This window comes from Lynx canadensis, chromosome B4, assembly GCF_007474595.2.
Source record: "Lynx canadensis isolate LIC74 chromosome B4, mLynCan4.pri.v2, whole genome shotgun sequence".
Lineage (NCBI taxonomy): Eukaryota > Metazoa > Chordata > Mammalia > Carnivora > Felidae > Lynx > Lynx canadensis.
In genome coordinates, this window is record NC_044309.1 from 125,322,488 (window position 1) to 125,340,176 (window position 17,689).

At 47.2% G+C, this 17,689-nt stretch overlaps 1 protein-coding gene across 2 annotated transcripts in view; it reads right to left on the minus strand.

The window, feature by feature from the left end:
- The window catches only part of NUAK1 (NUAK family kinase 1), a 72,810-nt gene that overhangs the window by 21,242 nt on the left and 33,879 nt on the right, over positions 1–17,689 (minus strand). For both annotated transcript variants that reach the window (XM_030320433.1, XM_030320434.1), the window contains one exon: positions 1,298–1,449. In XM_030320433.1, coding sequence (XP_030176293.1) covers positions 1,298–1,449 — 152 coding nt within the window. The remainder of the gene's footprint in view (positions 1–1,297; positions 1,450–17,689) is intronic.

Sequence of the window (17,689 nt, forward strand, 5' to 3'; positions counted from 1 at the left end):
AGAGTACCAGCAGCAGAGGGCCAGAGACATAAGGAAACAGGGGATCTGAGGCAGGCTCTGTGCTGACAGCAGAGAGCCTGATGCAGGGCTCAAACTCCTGAGCCATGAGATCATGGCCTGAGTGGAAGTCAGCCGCTTAACTGACTGAGCCACCCAGGCGCCCCTGAATAATCATCTTCTAATTACTTACAGAGCCACTCTCAATTAACCAGAATATTTAACAAGCCAGAAGGCCCCATGTGGCAATCATTTGAATGAAGAAGCTGACTCTATTTTGGACGCCATGTTGGATTCAAGTCACTATTGTCCTCAAAGTGAAAGAATGTTCCTGAAATAAACAGCATGAATAGGATGGGATCATGATTAACATAATTGGTAACAATGATGGCTGAAATACGTCTTGGAATCATTTGTGCCCTTCATTTCCTTCTCCAGAGACAAAGGGTAGCCAACCTGGCTGTATCATGAGCACATCCCATTAGGCGTGTTGCAATAAAACGTACGTGTAGGTACGTAACCTTTGTGGGTGTAACCTATGTGAGGAAAGATACCAAGAGCACAGGAAGTTCACAACCAGCGGCTTAGTAACTCCACTTCTGGAATATCCCTCAGGTAAATCATTCAGATGAGTGGAAGAGGTTAATATATAAAGATAGCAATCACTACAACATATTAACCAGAAATTGGAACCAGCCTAAATGGCCAACAATCACAATAATTACAGAGAATTTTTAGTAATGTGGGAAAATGGTTTACATTAAAATACTAAGTGAAAAGGCAAGACACCAATATAAAAAATACACATACTGTGGTGCTCTGGATCCTGGAATGGAGAAAGGCCAAGGGGGGGGGGGGGCGGTGATGGAACTGGTGAATTCTAAATAAAATCCGTAGTTTTGTTAACACCAATGCCTGAATGTTAGTATCTCGGTTTCAACAAATGTACTGCCGTAATGTCAAATGTTCCCATTAGGATAAAAGTGAATGAGGGGCAAATGGGAGCTCTCTGTACTATCTTGGAAACTTTGCTGTGCCTCTAAAATTACTCAAAATAAGAAATTCGAATAAAAAAATAGATGTTAGGAGTAGGAGGAAAAAGACTGGAAAGCAATGCACAGAAGTGTCACTTGCGGGCTATGCCTGGATTCTGGAATCACGGGGGATGGTGATTTTCTTCTATTTTATAAGTTCTCCATGCACATGACAATGAACAGATATCACCTGAATTCTATGAAAAGGACCACGTGGCACCATCAAAACCATCTGTGAGCAAAGCCCCGGCGGGGCGCAGCCGTACCTTGTGACAATAGTGCACGGCGGAGACGATCTGGCGGAAGAAGTGTCTGGTCTCCCTCTCGCTGAGGCGTCTCCTCTCACTGATGTAATCGTACAGCTCCCCCTTGCTCGCGTACTCCATGATGATCACAATCTTGTCTTTGTTCTCAAACACTGTGGGGGGAACGGCAACACACAAACACCCTGTTTATCCAACAAGCTCACTTATGACCACAGAGGGTGCGAGGGAGGACGACGGAGATGTCACTGAGCAGGGGCCAAGAGACAGCAATGGGTCAGGCCATTCCACGTCACGAGGGGCTGGGCGAGTGTTCCGGCCAGGTAGATGATGACGTCACGCTATTGTTACTGGACACACCTCCGTAACCCTAAGGGAAAGGTGTCTCTCTCCTCTGATGGCCCCCTGCCCTTGATCAGGATCATTTTCCTAAGCCCCGCCCACCAGAACAGCCCCCTGTACGACAAACAACTACCATCCGTTAACCATTCGATATGGACCAGCGACCTGGACCTCACGAGCTACTCTGAACCCAAAATGGGTGGCTGGACTTGTCACCTCTTTGCTCAAAACCTTCTAGACTTTTCCATCTTACTCAAAATAAAACCCAAAGTTCCAAATGTGGCCCACCAGATCCTGTGTGGTCCTGTGGACCCTTCCTAGCCCTATTCCGTGTATTCTCCATATTTATTGATTTAGTCACCCCCACTAGAATGTAAATGAGGGTTGGTCTATTTCATTCACGGCTGTATCGCCAGCACCCAGAGCGCTGACATGGGAGCTCAATGAACAATTATCGAATGAGCGAGCTCAAAACTTCCTAAATGCATTCTGGACAGTTACAGTAAATAATTACATAGCCTTTACTCTGTGCCAGGCGCCTGTAAGGTTTTGAGTGCCCCACATGTACTGACTTATTTAGATCTTACAGCAAACTTTCAGGGAAATACCAGTAATTGAAAAATGAGGACACTGAGAGCGAGAGAAGTTCGGCGACTTGCACAGTTTGGCTGAGCTGCCAGACTGGGACACGGCTCACCTCTGGCTTCTGGCCTTGGTGGGGACCCGTGATGCCATAGCCTAACGTGGTGGCATGTCAGGACCACTGCAATCCCCCCACCCCAGGCTGGGTTCCCTGACTCAGCCCCATCCTACTCAACCCCCACACCACCAGGGAACTTGTTCTCCAAAATGCTTGTAACCGCTTCTCTCTCCCCAACCCTGATACTCTCTCTAGCAGTGATGTTCACACTCTGCCAGACTAAGTCCTTGGGAGGGAGCATCAAGCAGATGCCCATGGGTGCTGGTCAGGGGAAGCCACAAAGCACAGGCACTAGGTCCTCGACACCACCTGCACCAAAGCCACTCTGCTGCTATCTGGGCTCCGTTGGGCTTTCACAAAGATGGACATCCTTTGAGCAAAGACAAAATAAAGAATAATTGTTTTGAAAGCCATCACTCCCGAGGGACATGGTATAAAAACCTTTGTAGGGTACCCAAGACCGTCCCTGAAGGACCCCTGCCTACATCCCTCCATCTCATCAGTCTCTACCATTCCCCCATCAGGCCCCTGATGTCCACCAGTGCTGGACCATTTGTCATTTCTCACAATCTCTCTCTCTCTCTCTCTCTCTCTCTCTCTCCCCCCCCCCCCACCAATGACTGCTGTTTCCCACCTCCTTCCCCCTGCCTTTACTCCTCCCTGTCTCACCTGCCTGGGAAACTCCGGCCCGTCTGTCAAGATTGAACTCCAATATGGCTTCTATTTTGCTTCCCTCTGCCCCTCACGATGGCTACTTAATACGCGTATCACTTTCAAACCGCATACATTTATGTGCTGATTTACATACCCATTTCCTCTGCCTGGACTGTGAGTCTGGACTTTTAGACATAAAACGTTTGGTTTTAGAATCAGACACGCCTAAGTAGGATTCCTGGGTCTGCCTCTTAATTGCTGTGTGACTCTGGGGGAGTGGCCCGCCCTCTCTGTGCCTCAGTTTGGTCAACTGTAAAATGTAAGTAACGTTAGTAAGCACTTCTTAGAACTGTTGGGAGGGTGGGTGATGGGTATTGAGGAGGGCACCTTTTGGGATGAGCACTGGGTGTTGTATGGAAACCAATTTGTCAATAAATTTCATAAAAAAAAAAAAAAAAGAACTGTTGGGAGCGTTTATTGACACTGGGTTTGTTAAATGCTGAGAACAAGGCCTGCACTTATAGCATGTGCTCAGTGACATTAGCTAGTATTGTGACTATGGATATTATCGGACCCAGGGCCTTAGCACTGAGCCAGACTCCCAGATACACTCAATGAGAACGGAATGGAACTGGAACATGCCCCAGGCCTGGGTCCTCTGTCCTCCCACACCTTGTCACTGGCTGTTAGAAGCTCAAGCCCCTCCAGTTCCTTCTTGGCTCCTTCAAGTCAGGCCAAACGTCTCTGATAAAATGAAGGGGGAAGGAGGAGGAGGAAGGAGAACAGCCAGACAAAATTGGCCGCTTCTGCGTCTGCTGGCCTCGGGGTACCCTGCAGCCTTGGCTCCTGCCAGGGATTTCAGCCTGTTGTGCCCTTTTCATTAACAATAAACTTTGGAAACTGGAAAAGCTGCCTCGGGAGGCACGGCTCAGGCTCCAAAAATGACGGAGCGATATGTCCTGGACAGGACGGCGGGCTTTCTCATTTTAAAAGGTGGGGAAGGAAGAAAGAGGGAAGGTTCTCTGACAGGGGAATAAAGAAGGAGCCTCACCCCCCTACACACAAAAGTCTGATGCGTCCCCAGGGGAGGCCAAACCACTGGTCCCCTCAGTGACTATCAGAAGGTGTGGGTCACTCGCCTGGTACAGACACAGGACCGTTTCGGTCTCTTTCCAATCGGCTGACTTGGTATCAGGCAGACATAAGCACACTCGTTTCAACAGTTCGCTGCACCGGACGTTTTCCTACACAGCTTCCGTTAGTAAGTCCTTCTAGGCCTCCCTCTAAAATACATCTCGATTCTGTCCTGTCTGACGTCCCCAGCCACCCCTTGCTCTGCAGGCCCCGTCCTCACTGGTCTCCTGCCTTTCACTCTTGCCCCTCAGCTGGCTTTCTGTATTTAGAGGGGGGCCGGGGAACGGTTCCAGATGCATGTGCTGTGGAGCACAGTCCTGCAAGAGACTCTGGAGGAAAAATAGGGTTCTGCGATCAAACGTAGGCAAAATGTTTGGAAAATGCTAATTAATGCTCGATCGCCCTAGGAGAGTCTGGTTTCTTTGACTCTGAGTTTGGCGGGTTGATTTGGCCATTTCAACACCCCTACTGACATCCAGAGGAACTAACCAGGAGCCAGGCTGGGGAACAATGGGTGAACGAGATAATATCCAAGTGATAAAATCGGCCCCTCAACTGTTGTAGGCTGGGCTTGCGGGCAGCGGGTGACAGAACTGTCCAAGTGGCCACGCTGGGCTCTGCGACCCCACCCCCACCCCTCCCACAGGAAGCAGCACAGCCAAGCCTCAGGGTCAAGGCCCTGATTGTAACCCTAGATTAGCTAAATGCAAACAACAGTTCCAGACTTGGTACCTCAATGACTCACCAAGGAGGCCACACGGTGATATGCATGAAGCTTCCAGTCCCTTCTGGTAACAGCGCACTTACTGAAGGCTACTGTGTGCTGGCACTGAGCTGACCAGTGTTTTGCAGGAATTGTGTCATATGGCTTTGGTCCTATGAGTATCCTCATTGTACACGTGAGAAATTCTGGGTTCACCCAGGTTAATAACTGCCAGGGCCACAGAGGGTCTGAGGCGGAGCCAGGCCGAGGCCCGCAGTCTGACCACACACACCACGCTCTTGGCCACTACACTAACACACCTATACGTGAACCCCCTGACCCTCGGTCTCATCAGTCAAACACAGGGCACTCCGTGAGCTCACGGGTCTTGCTCCTCCAGCGTGCTGCCTCGGCCAGTGCTCAATAAACGGGAGCTCTCCTCAGAATTACTTCATCTGCCTCTTAGCCAGCTCCTGCAAAATAAAACCCTACGACTTTGCTCTCCCCGCTGCCATCGCTCTTTAAAACGTGTTGTGGCTGCCGCAGAATCACAAAATTTTCAAGCAGGAAGGGCCTTAGAGATCAAGTACTATTTTTTCCAGAAGAGCCCAGGGTTTCTAACATATAAGAAAGAGCAAGGCCTTGGGGGTCTGTCCTGAAGAATAACCAGCTTCCGCGCCCTTGGCCCCAGACTCCTTGCCCACGTTAAGGTCACTATCAGCGAGGTGCTAGGAGCTCTTGGCCATTCTTCTGGCAAAAAGGGCCGCTTCCCTTGGGCACTTTTACAACTGGTTATTTATAAGCCCAGAAATCTTGTCTGTGTTTATGTTGTTAGTCACTAAGCAAAAGCTTATTTTCCACCAGTTGGGAAGGGTTTCCTTTCTGAAAAATGAAAGCCTGTGTCTCTTGGCCAGTCTTACCCAGAAGCCCAGTGGCTCCAGAATGGTAAGGAAAACTATGGCCCTTGACATGCCAGGCCTACCAGGAAAATCAAAACCCTGAATAGAAACTTAGCTCAGCTTGAGTCAGCCCACAGCACCAGGCCATGGCCATTTGCTACAGATCCAGGATTTAAGTGTAACGATACACTTCTATAAAGTACCCACGATGGGAATGGCACGGGGGGGGGGGGGGGGGGGGGTATTGAGAGAAGACTTTACCAGGTTAAGACTGGGGAAAGCAGGCCAGGCAGAAGGAGCTGCATGAGCCAGGGCAGAGACAGGAGCAGAACCAGCGGCAGTTGGCAGGTGCTAGGGACTAAGGGGCAAGAAAGGAGAGGAGGGCTATGAATGAGCCACAGAGGCCTTGAATGCCCATAAGGAGTTCTGGGGGGGGGGGGGGGGGGAGGAGGGTCAGATATGCCCAAACATTGCGAAGAACCATCATAAATAGACAGAGCAAGGGACAGGGCAGCACCCAGGATCCTGGGCCTAAGAAATAGACCAGAGCTCCCTTCCCCTCAAGAGCCTTCCCTGTCAGATGGTGATCTCTCCTTCCTCAGAAGGCTTATTTGCGATAACAATAGTTAACACTTAGTGGACAATTACTGCATGCCATGGATTGTCACCTTTAATCCTAACAATCCTACGAGATAGGTATTAACATTATCCCTACTTCATAAATAGGGAGCCGGCACTCCGATGGTGAAACAACAGGGCTGACCCCCTGCAAGGCTACATCCTCCAGGCTGAACATCCTCCGTGATGAATATCGGTCAATACCAGGGATAAATTTTGCCAATTTTCTAAAAATGGAATCATGCAGTATATCTTCTTTGTGTCCGGCTGGCTGCATTAGCTCAACACTGTAAGAATAATCCATGACTGTTCCACGTAATGGAAGATTGTTCACTCTCGTTGCTGACCAGTACTCCGTTGTGTGAGTATGTCAGGGCTGTGTCCATTCTACTGTTGATGGGTATTGGGGCTGTTTCCAGGTGCGGGTCATTGTGAATAGTGTTGCCGTAAACATTCTTGTGCATGTCTTTCGATGCTCATCTGTACGCATTTGTGTTGGGCGGGTAACCAATATGGATTTGACCCCAAATTTATATGACTCACAAGTTTCTGTTCTTCCCACGACTCTCCACCACTTTCCACCATCATCCATTTACTTTCCTTGCATAGTACTCAATAAAGAGCCTCCTTCATTGAAGAGACCAGCATCACTGCTTTTCTGAAAATGCTTTTTTACCAATCTGGAGCACTTTTTGCTTTGTTTAGTTAAAGGGGATACAAAGGCAACATAAGGCACTGTTTTTGCCCTGAGGAGCTGCAACTTAGCTGGATACAACCAGCAGTGTTTATAAAATAAATCAAGTGCTAACCTGTGTGATACAGACTTTAAGCACCTAGATGATCAGAGAGAAAAATCTGTGAGATAACTCGAATGGCTTGAAAAGATTGCTAAAGAAACAGGCATGGAACTGGACCACCCAAAATGCCTTGAGAGTTTTGCTTGCATGAGATGGTTTTACCATTGTTTCTGCACAGACTGATATGCAAACTCTGTCCATTTTCTTCTACTGTCCCGCAGAAAGGCCTTCTTCCCAGACACCAACTTGAATGATTTCTCTTGTTTTCTGTTTATTTTCCATTTCAAGGGAGAGTGGGGATTGGTTACTATAGCAACAGCTACTTCTCCAAATTAATTCTGAATTTCATCAGATGTTCAGTTTGACAGTCCAGCTCTGCCTTCTGATTGTCTGGCTTTCACAACCGCGCTAATTACCCAGCTCCTAACGACTCCCTCCTGCTGCCCCCGGGGGGAATAACACAACTTGTATAACTCGAGAAAATGCGTATTACAAAACAATGCTCTGGCCTGGGAGAAACACTGATGAGTGAGGAGATCTTGGGATTTTTAACCATCCGCCAGCCATTTTAGAACCAAATACACAAGGCCATTTGGGAAGAAGACGGGCTTGGGAAGGGAGAGGGTGGGAATCGTTTTACAGGATGCTCCGTGGAGAGCAGGTTACAAAAAATGGAGGATGTCTTTCTGGTTTACATGTAACGTCAGAAGAGGAACATTAGTTTCTGTCGATGTGAAGCAAAATGGCCAAGGGCCTTGGCACCTGGGTGGCTCAGTCGGTTAAGCGTCCGACTTCGGTTCAGGTCGTGATCTCGCAGTTTGTGAGTTTGAGCCCTGCAGTGGGCCTCTGCTATCAGCACAGAGCCCACTTCGGATCCTCTGTCCCCCTCTCTCTCAGCCCCTCCCCCACTCATGTTCTCTCTCTTCTTCTCTCTCTCTCTCTCTCTCTCTCTCTCAAAATAAACATTAAAAAAAAGACAAAGACAAAGCCAAGGCCTAGAGTGGACCGGTCAGGATTCTCCTCATGCCTTTGCCTTCAATTAACTCCATATCTGAAATTAGTTCATTCTTTCCATGGGATTGCCTCCCTGCATGACAGCATTTTACTGCTTCCCTGAAACCTCAGACACACCGTTCCACTCCTCAGAGATGTGCTCTTATTAAAGGTCATAGGATCCTCATGGAAAGTAGCTTATTTTTCATTTCAGAAATGGAGTTATCTTTCCTTTGCAAGAACTGTCTGCAACCTAATTATAGGCCCTTTAGTCAATACAAGATCTATTCTTCAAAAGTTTCCTCCCCAGAACTAAATTTCAAGCACCTCACGGGCTCATGGCTTCATAAAATGGTCCTCTGATCCCTTAAGTCCGAAAGCCCATGGCAGTGAGAGCGAGAAAATTAAACTGGGCTGGCAGCTCTCCACTGTCAATGAGTTGGTCAGAGTTGAATCAATGTGTTTCCTGGCTTAGACAATGAAAGGCTCTTTAGTTCACTAATTGTCTTTTCTTAAACCAAAACTCTCTCTGGATGTCGGTTGGCATGTGCAAGGAGAACCATAGCCAACCAGGCCACCCACTACCAGCAGTGGACCCCACAGAAGGCAGAAGAAATAGTAAGAAAGTGTATGAGCTACCTGCAGAAGAAAGGATGCAGAAGGCTTGTCAAGAACCATTCATTCCTGGTAGGACCATCAGTGCTACTTGGGAGCCCAATAACAAATCCTAGGAGGGCAGGGGATGTGGCCAGGAAAAAGGAAGGAGCTTCATGGGAGAGAGAATCAATGGCACCATGTTGGTCCAGCCATTGGACTCCATCTTCCTTCCACAACCACCCCTGGGGGTATTTCCATGGAAACAAGCAGGGCTATAAGGTGATGCGTTCCATCAACCATCACCACACACTCATCAGCCATGCCCCACAGTCTCCCTGATCGTTTTCTCTATTGCTCTGTCCGGGCCTGTTTGTCACACACACACACACACACACACACACACACACTCACCCAATCCTGAATCTGAGAGAGCCCTGACAATTGATCAGAACATCTCAGAACCACCCCAGGCTGATGCTAAGGCTCTTGTACTTGACACAGTGAAGTTCCAAAAAAAGCATGCAGTTTGGGCAACGGGTATAGTAGAACCTCTCCCCACAGTGAAGACCACCTTATTGTTCCCCTCCCCACAGAGGGCTTTGCTACAGGGGCTCATCCCACCCTTACCAGCAGTCAGGGTGGAAAAGTCAGCCCTGCTGTTATCACACCTCTGCTTCTAGCCATTGTGTGCTCCACCATGCATGGTTCAGGACTATCTTGTCAACTCTGAATTCTGATCTGCCTCATCATGCAACACAGTACCATAGTTAAGAACCTGACTCCCTGAGCCAGGCTACCTGGGTTCAAATCCAGGCTCTGCCACTTACCAGCTGAAGGACCTTGGCAAGTTACCTTACCTTTCTGAGCCTCAGTTTCCTCATCTGGTAAGGTGAAGATCACCTATCCTCATTGTGCAGATTATCACAGCACGTGTACATGTGTTAGCCTGTTATTAGTAAGGAGCGAGTCTTAGTCATGCCTGAATCAAATCCAGGACTATTAAGGATATGCATGGGCAAAATCTGCACCTGAGGTCACATGTGTGCTCTTGAGGGATGAAAGGGAGTTGGGAGAACAGAGAAATAGAAGACTAAGACTCAGGGACGTCTTCCTCAACGCATGCCGCTGACCTCTGAGGCAAATTAGCAGAGCCATCCCACTTAAGTTCAAAAGATCCTACATTAAATGACAACACGGTTCCATTTTTTTTCTCTTTAAAAATTAACTTCAAGTACAAGTGGTATTATTTGAGGCATTAGAAAATATTGAATTCCAGGAAACCCAAGAGGGCGAGGCAGGACAACCACGGAGTAGCATTAGTTTTTAGTTGTTTTATTTCTAATCTCCAGCCTCTAGAAAAATGACTTGGGTGTAATCAAATGAAAACAATGAAAATAATACACTTGAAGGTCAAATAGCTAACTTAATAGGAAACTCATTAGAAACGTGGCTGGACAGATTCAGGGCCGAAGAGCTCGTTCGTCTAACAGTGAAGAAAACTCCGGTGCTGTGTTATTAACCAGGGAAAGTCCTCACTTTTGGATCCGGTCTGCAGAGACGTCGCGTGGAACTTGCGAATCTGGCAGCAAAGGCAGTGTGTTAAAATGCTCAGCGATTCGCCATGGGTTCAAAAGAGTAAACACAAGCATAATACACTACTTTGCCAAGTTCAACAAACTGTTTCATGGGGCTCTGAGTCCCTGATGAGGGCAGCAACCAAATGGCTAAGTAAGTAAACCCAAGCCCAAAGGTATCGCTCACTGCTCACTGGGGATCACTGCCAGACACACGTTCTTCTCTGGAATTCACCGATGACAAATGATCAGACCAAGACAAGTTTCTAGAGCAGGGCTCATTTCCTCTTGGTTGCAGGATTAAGTCCATATTTCTCAGGCTGGCCAATTAAATCTGAATCCCCAGGGGTGAGGCCCAGGCATCAGCATTTTTTACAGACGCCCCATGAAACTTCAGTGTGCATCCAGCATCCAGAATCCCTGATGTAGGCGATCTGGCCTCAACCTTCTCTTCTAGCACCTCCCAAAAGAAGGTGATACTCTAGCCATGAAAAGACCTCTCAGAGCCGTAAACACCACATCAGGAATAATCAATATGGTTTATTAAGCATATTTATTAAGCATGTACCTGCCACTGTACTTAGCAATTTTATTCATGATCTGGTTTAATCCTCACACCCTTATCTAGAAAGTATGGAGCTACTGGCCCAATATTATAGATAACAGAACTGAGCCTCAGAGAGGTTAAGTCACTAGCCCAAGGTCACATAATAGCAACTAGAAGAGCACCTGGCTCATTCAAATCGAAGCCCACTTGGATCAATAAAATATATATTCACCCTACTGGCAAAGTACCTGGGACCTAAGTACTCAATAAATTTTTGTGAAAGTAATAAGTGATCAAATGAATGAATGACTAGACGAGCGAATGAATGAATGAGAACACTGGGTAGAACTAATGAGCAACAGCCCTTGTTAGATCAATTCTGCCATCCCCTGCCTTCGAAAAGGCCTCAGTCAGGATCTGCTTGCTGCCTGAGAAAGCTGGATTAAGGCACTCGAACCTGAGAAGAAAAATGTGAACTGCTTCGACTGTAGGCATTTCCAAACAATTGATGCTAGAAATGAGCCCTGCCTTGGTTTGTGACCTGCTGAGCTGCTGTTTCTCTAATAGAGTGGTTCTCAAACTTGAGAGTGCATCACAGTCACCCAGAGGGCTGGTTATGACACAGAACAGGGGACTCCACCTCCATCTGGGGGGTGTGGGGGGGACAAGCAATGTTGTCACTGTGGTCTGGGCTCCCTCTGAGAACTGTGGCTCACGTACATTACTGGAGTTTATCAGGGTTCTGCCATTCTCAAGGGGTTACTTTCCAGAGGCAGCCATACTCTGGGACTCCAGGACCTCTGCTGTATCCCAGGGACGCACGTCTTGCACCAGCCCCACCGCCCCTGGCTGTAAGTTGAGAGGTGGAGGTAGAATGCTGTCCTCCAAGCCTGCAGCGCACAGTACAGCCTTTGCCCTCTTGCAAAGACCCTGTCTCTTGGTTTCTCCTCTGCAACTCTGGCTGGAGTTTTACGGCAGTGATTTTCGCCAGGAGGCAAGAACCATAATATGCCCTTCCAGAAAGGTCTATCACATTCTCAGGAGGCAAAGGTAGCTTGAAAAAGCATACTGTAATGTACACATCTAGGAAGGTGGAAGGAGCTTTTAACTGATAGAAAACCCACCCAAAGTGTCTTTATGGTAGGAATTCAGAGAATTTTCTAGAATACAGACTCCTTTACATCTTCTCCAGGGCGGCAGGTCTTAGGCTCACAAGACCCATATGCTTATCGAGGAAGGCACGTTTGTTTGTTTGGTTTTGCTTTTTCAAGCTTCAGAAACTCTTCCAAAGGTGGGAGATCACAGCTGACCAATGCCCAATAGGCTTCCCACTTGGTTCCAGAAAGCCAGGACCACCCTTACCTAAGATAGGAGACGTGATGAAAGAGTTGGCCCGGTCTAGCATATGGCAATGCAAAGGGCCAATGAGGCGATGTAATCTTGCAGGGCCAGGAAGAGAGATTTCCAGGAGCAAAAACCAAGGGCAGACAAGTGAAGGCACCAGGGGAATCTCCCCCACTCACTCCACACACCCCCATCCCCCTCCCTCCCTCCACCCACCCCTCCCCCCCACCCCTACCCTGAGGGGTGCTGTTACCAGATGGGGTGCTAAGTTTCCCTAAAGTGTTGTGCGGCAAGAAGTTCATTTCTGGTGGTTTTGCGGATCGGGTCTCCTAGGCTTTCAAAGGGGAAGCCAGGGCGAGACAAAGTGCCTTTGATGTTTGCGCTCTGGGTCCTGAAATCAGAACCTCAGGCAAAAACTGTTTTTATCTCTTCCACCCTAGGCAGCCGAGTTGAAAGCTCTGGCGGGCACTTCCTTTTCAGCTGTTATTTCCATACTGTCAATTCCCACCCTGCTGAGAGAATGGAATTCCTTTGACTGGAAACAGGGTCCATCTCAGAGATGGTGCCGGAGATTTCTTTTTTCCTCTTCTCTCTCCATTAAGTGATTATCCTTAGTACCACATACTAGAAGGTGTAGGTCTATCCTCTTTTATTTACTTAGCATTAGAAACCAGTTACGGCTTGTGTTGACACAGAGTTGACAAATTTGAGGGTTAATCACCTTCACCCACAGGTCAATAGGAAAGTAACCCCAGGGTCTGGTTTGAGAAAGAAACATTTGAAAGGAAACACTTGATCTTCGAGTTTACCAGATCTGGGCCCCACACTTCTTCCTGAGATGTCTGCGGAAATATTTTCTAAAATACCCACAAAGCTGGGATTTAATGCTCTCACATATTTAGGGCAGCAACCCCTATGAACGCCAGGGAATTCTCTCGATCATGGGTTCCAGAATAATGCTTGTCCCCAATTAGGGGCATCTGCAGACCACTAGATGATCTGGCTTGGATCAGGAGCACCGGCCTCAGAGTGCCAGGGACTAGGTTCAGCTCTCGGGTCCACCACTGGTTAGCTGGTGTGACCTTGGGAAGTTATTTGGCCGCTAAGACAAAACTTCCTTACCATAAACTAGAGCTGTTAACAGTATGCATTTCGTGGACATAAGGAATTAACTGAGATGCTACAAGCACACATCCTAGCACAGGATAAAACTCAATAACTCATAGCTATTATTAGTATTATTTTAAAGTGTAAATAAAAACTATTTTCTTCCTCAAAACCGGTGGCTTTGCCCTATTCCTGGAATGAAAGCCACAGCCCTCCTTTAGTCAATGTGGTCAAAATCTGGCCCTCCTCAGCCTCCTCCACCCCCTCCTGCTCACTCGCTCCCTCAGCCTCACAGACCCTCTGTCACTTCTGTCAACACGAGGTCCTTCCCTCCTCTGAGCATTGGTTCGTTTGCACACGCTGTTCCCCTTGCCTGGCATGCCTGCAACTTCAGGGGGCTCACTTCCTCTTCCACTGAGGCTTCAGCTCAGTAGCCACGTATCTGTTCACTCACTGAATGTCAGCCCCGTGAGACCAGAGATTGTCCTGTTCACCCCAATATTCTTAGTGTCTAGAACAGGCCCTGGCATGTAATAAGCATCCAATTTGTATTTTTATTTTGTTAATGAATGAATTGCTTTTTCTCTGGAACTAGTATGTCAATATCATGGATAGTACAGTCCAAGATAGCGCCTTCCCCTTGTGAAAGCCCAAAGTTCCTAAACATACGGGGTTAGATACATCATTGCTCTGCCACGTTGCTACTGCTGGGACTGCTGCTGCTGCTACTGGTGTGTGTGTGTGTGTGTGTGTGTGTGTGTACGCTTTAAATCATAAAAGTCCTGGCTAAAGAAGAAATTGTAGGGGCGCCTGGGTGGCGCAGTCGGTTAAGCGTCCGACTTCGGCCAGGTCACGATCTCGTGGTCCGGGAGTTCGAGCCCCGCGTCGGGCTCTGGGCTGATGGCTCAGAGCCTGGAGCCTGTTTCCGATTCTGTGTCTCCCTCTCTCTCTGCTCCTCCCCCGTTCATGCTCTGTCTCTCTCTGTCCCAAAAATAAATAAACGTTGGAAAAAAAAAATTTTTTTAAAGAAGAAATTGTAAGGATCTTCAATAGTCCTATTCACTTGGCTAATGTCCAAACAGCCGGTTAGATGCGAAGCACTGATTTTTCATTCGGCAAATTTGTACATTTCCGTACTCAGCTAAGGCTCTTGATTGGCCTGTCAGGCCACCAATCAGTTTCCAGGGAGAAGGTTCCCCTTCACACTGTGATTGGCTGAGAAACCACACACTCAGGTCCCCCCACCGTTGTTGCCACCAAGCTGCCCCTACCACACCCCAGGGATGCAAAGGATTGAAAAGGCCAACCTAAGGAGGATGCCTAGGGCACAGAGGTAGGCTGCAGAGCCTGCAAATTAAGACACAAGATCAGAAATACAGGGTTGAGGCCTGGCGGAGGAAAAGACAAATGGGGTCACTAGGCCTGTGTGCCAGGGCCACCAGCTAGCCATGATACCCTGTGTTATGAACTGAATTGGGTCCCCCGAATTCATAGGTTGAAATTCCAATGCCCAGGACCTCAGAATGTGACCCTACTTGGAGACAGGGCCTCTAAAAAGATCATTAAGATTAAATGAGAATATCAGAATGGGCCTTAGTCCAGTGTGACTGGTGTCCTTATAAGAAAGGGAAATTTGGACACAGATGCATACAGAGGGGAGACCACATGAAGACACGGGGAGAAGATGGCCATCTATAAGCCAAGGAGAAAGGCTTGGAGGAAAACTACCCTCTGACTCTGATACCCAGAACTGGGACTTCTAGTCTCCAGAGCAGAGGAACAACACGTTTCTGTTGTGCAAGCCACCGAGTCTGTGGCGTCCTGTTGTGGCCACTACACCAAACTGATACACCCAGCAAGTCCTAACCTTCCCGAGTCTCAGTCTCTACAACTGAAAAATGGGACACCTGGCCTGCCCACCTCACAGGTTTGCCACAGGGAGCAAATAAGGTGGGATGTGGGGGAGCTTTGCAAATTATACGGAGTTCTACAGATGACATCGAGAGATCTAACTTAGCTCTCAAAGCCGGGTCCCAGGGTCCTGAGCAGCAAAGCAGATAAAGTCAGAAGACCCTGGAGACTGCGGGGTCACAGGTGGAGGTGTAGGGGCTGGAAGAGCGCCTTGGCGATCCCTGGCTCCAAACCTCCGGGGAAGGGAGGGGAGCTGCCCTCCTCCACAGTTATTTAGTGGATGTGGGAGAAACAGAACTTGCGTGGGAGAAGGGAAAGAGAACAGAACAGAAACCAGAGATTTCTAAGAAATTAAAAGCCAAAAAAAAAAAAAAAATCCACATTTAAGTCCCTGGGAGTTTTCTGGATAAAAACAATTCATTTCATTTGTATGGTATTCTGCAGGCCATAAAATGTTTGGTGGCAGTAGAGGGTTTTTTTTAACCTATTTGAGGTCAGGAATCCCTCTGACAATCTAACAAAACCTACCCACCCTCTCCTCGGAAAAAACTAATGTAGGCACTGCCCAACATCTAAAACATTACATACCAGCATGGTCCTATCCTGCAAGGATGAGCAAGATCTGAATCTACGCTGTCCAATATGGCAGCCAAGACTCATGTGGCTATCGAGGACTTGAAATGTGAGTAGTGGGGCTGACAATTTAATTTTTAATCATTTTATTTTAGTAATTCTAAGTTAAATATCCATCTATGGCTAGTGGCTTCTGTATTGGACAGTGCAGTTATACACTATTTCAGGGGGTTTATAAGCACTCTGCAGTTCACCCACTGGCCCTTGCCAATGGACCAGGCCAAAGGAACCACTTGTAATGAGTACACTGTCTTCACGATAATTACCTTTTTTGAGCTTACCAGAACATGTATCATCTAATTTAATCCTGTCAACAACCCTTAGAGGTAGAACTGTTACCCCCGTCTTATAGGTGTGGTTATTGATGCCCTGAGAAACCCCTCAACTTGCTCAAAGTCTCATGTTGAGGCCACGGTGAAGGATTTGGAACTAAAACACAAGAGTCTGATGTCAGAACTCAGGCTCTTTCCTGACTCCCGAAAACCTATTGATAGGGTTTTATGAATTGAGGCCCAAACTCCCACCTGAGACCTTAATGGAAATTATTTCTAGTCACCCAAAGAACTTTAAATTATGTGGTACCCATCTTTAAAGTTATAAGCAAGGGCTTTTCTTCTTCTTGAAGCCTCCAGCAGGAGCTGAACTAAGACCAACCTGACCTTGATAACAGAATGTTTTTCCATTAAGTTTCATCTCTGTCCTTCCCTTGAGAGTACAGATTCCTGTTCTCCATTCCACCTTCAGGATTCCCAAGGCCAAAGTGAGCACGATGCCAGTGAAGAAGTCAGGCTTCTCTGTGCCAGACTTCAGTTATCTCCCAAATAATCTGCAAACTTCATACTGGGCTTGCACTCTCTCCAACTTCCTGATGAAGAAGGCTCCTCCCCTGAGCCAAGAAATCCCAAGCACAGCACCGCACACAGAGCATGGCACCCACACGGGTCCACATTGTACTGGTCATCCTTTACAGCTGCCTTCAGATTTTCATGGTAATCAGGTCACATGGAGGAAAAACACTCAGAATTGTATAAAACTCACTCTCATCCTGCATTTTGTATCTCCACTCACTTCTAAACTCTAGAAATTCCCCTCATTGACAGGCATATTCAGATTCATTTTATCAACGTAGAATTCTACTTTTGCCAATTCTTCCTCAAAAAAACAAAACAAAACAAAAACAAAAACACACCTCCTTCATGGCCCAGCCTGTATGTCATGAAAACATCTAAGCTCCAGGACTCCACAGTGCTAGATACGTTGCTTGTATATCTACATAGTATTTTTCTATCATGCCTTGTATTGTGCCTTGAAAATGAGATTTTTAACCACATTTAACACAGTGCTTAACCAGACACAGACACTCGGTAGGCCACTGGTTCCCATCCTCGTTAAAACACAGACTTCTGGGCCCCACCCCAGAGTTGCCCATTCATCAGGTCCTCAGTGAGGCCCTTGAATCTGCATTTCTAACAATCCTAATTTATACTAATGTTACTGGTTCAGAGTCTGCACTTGGAGAATGACTGCAAGGGATGTTTGTGGAGAGAATAAATGAACGAAGATTTCCCTCAAGCATTCTATCCTCAAGGGCTCCAAAAATGAGCTTCAGAAAAATCAAGATAAAACCTGTTACCAACATTTACTTCTGGATGAGGAGAAAAAATAGAAACAACAGGGGGAAAAATGGCAAAAAACAGCAGAGAACCAGAAGAAGGAGCACTTAGAATAGACACCAGAAAAACTTTCAGGTTACCATCTGGCTTCCTCTTAGCCACTACTGTGTAACTTATTATGCTCAGACCATAATTAAAAATATTACGATTATACCAAATTAAAAATAGG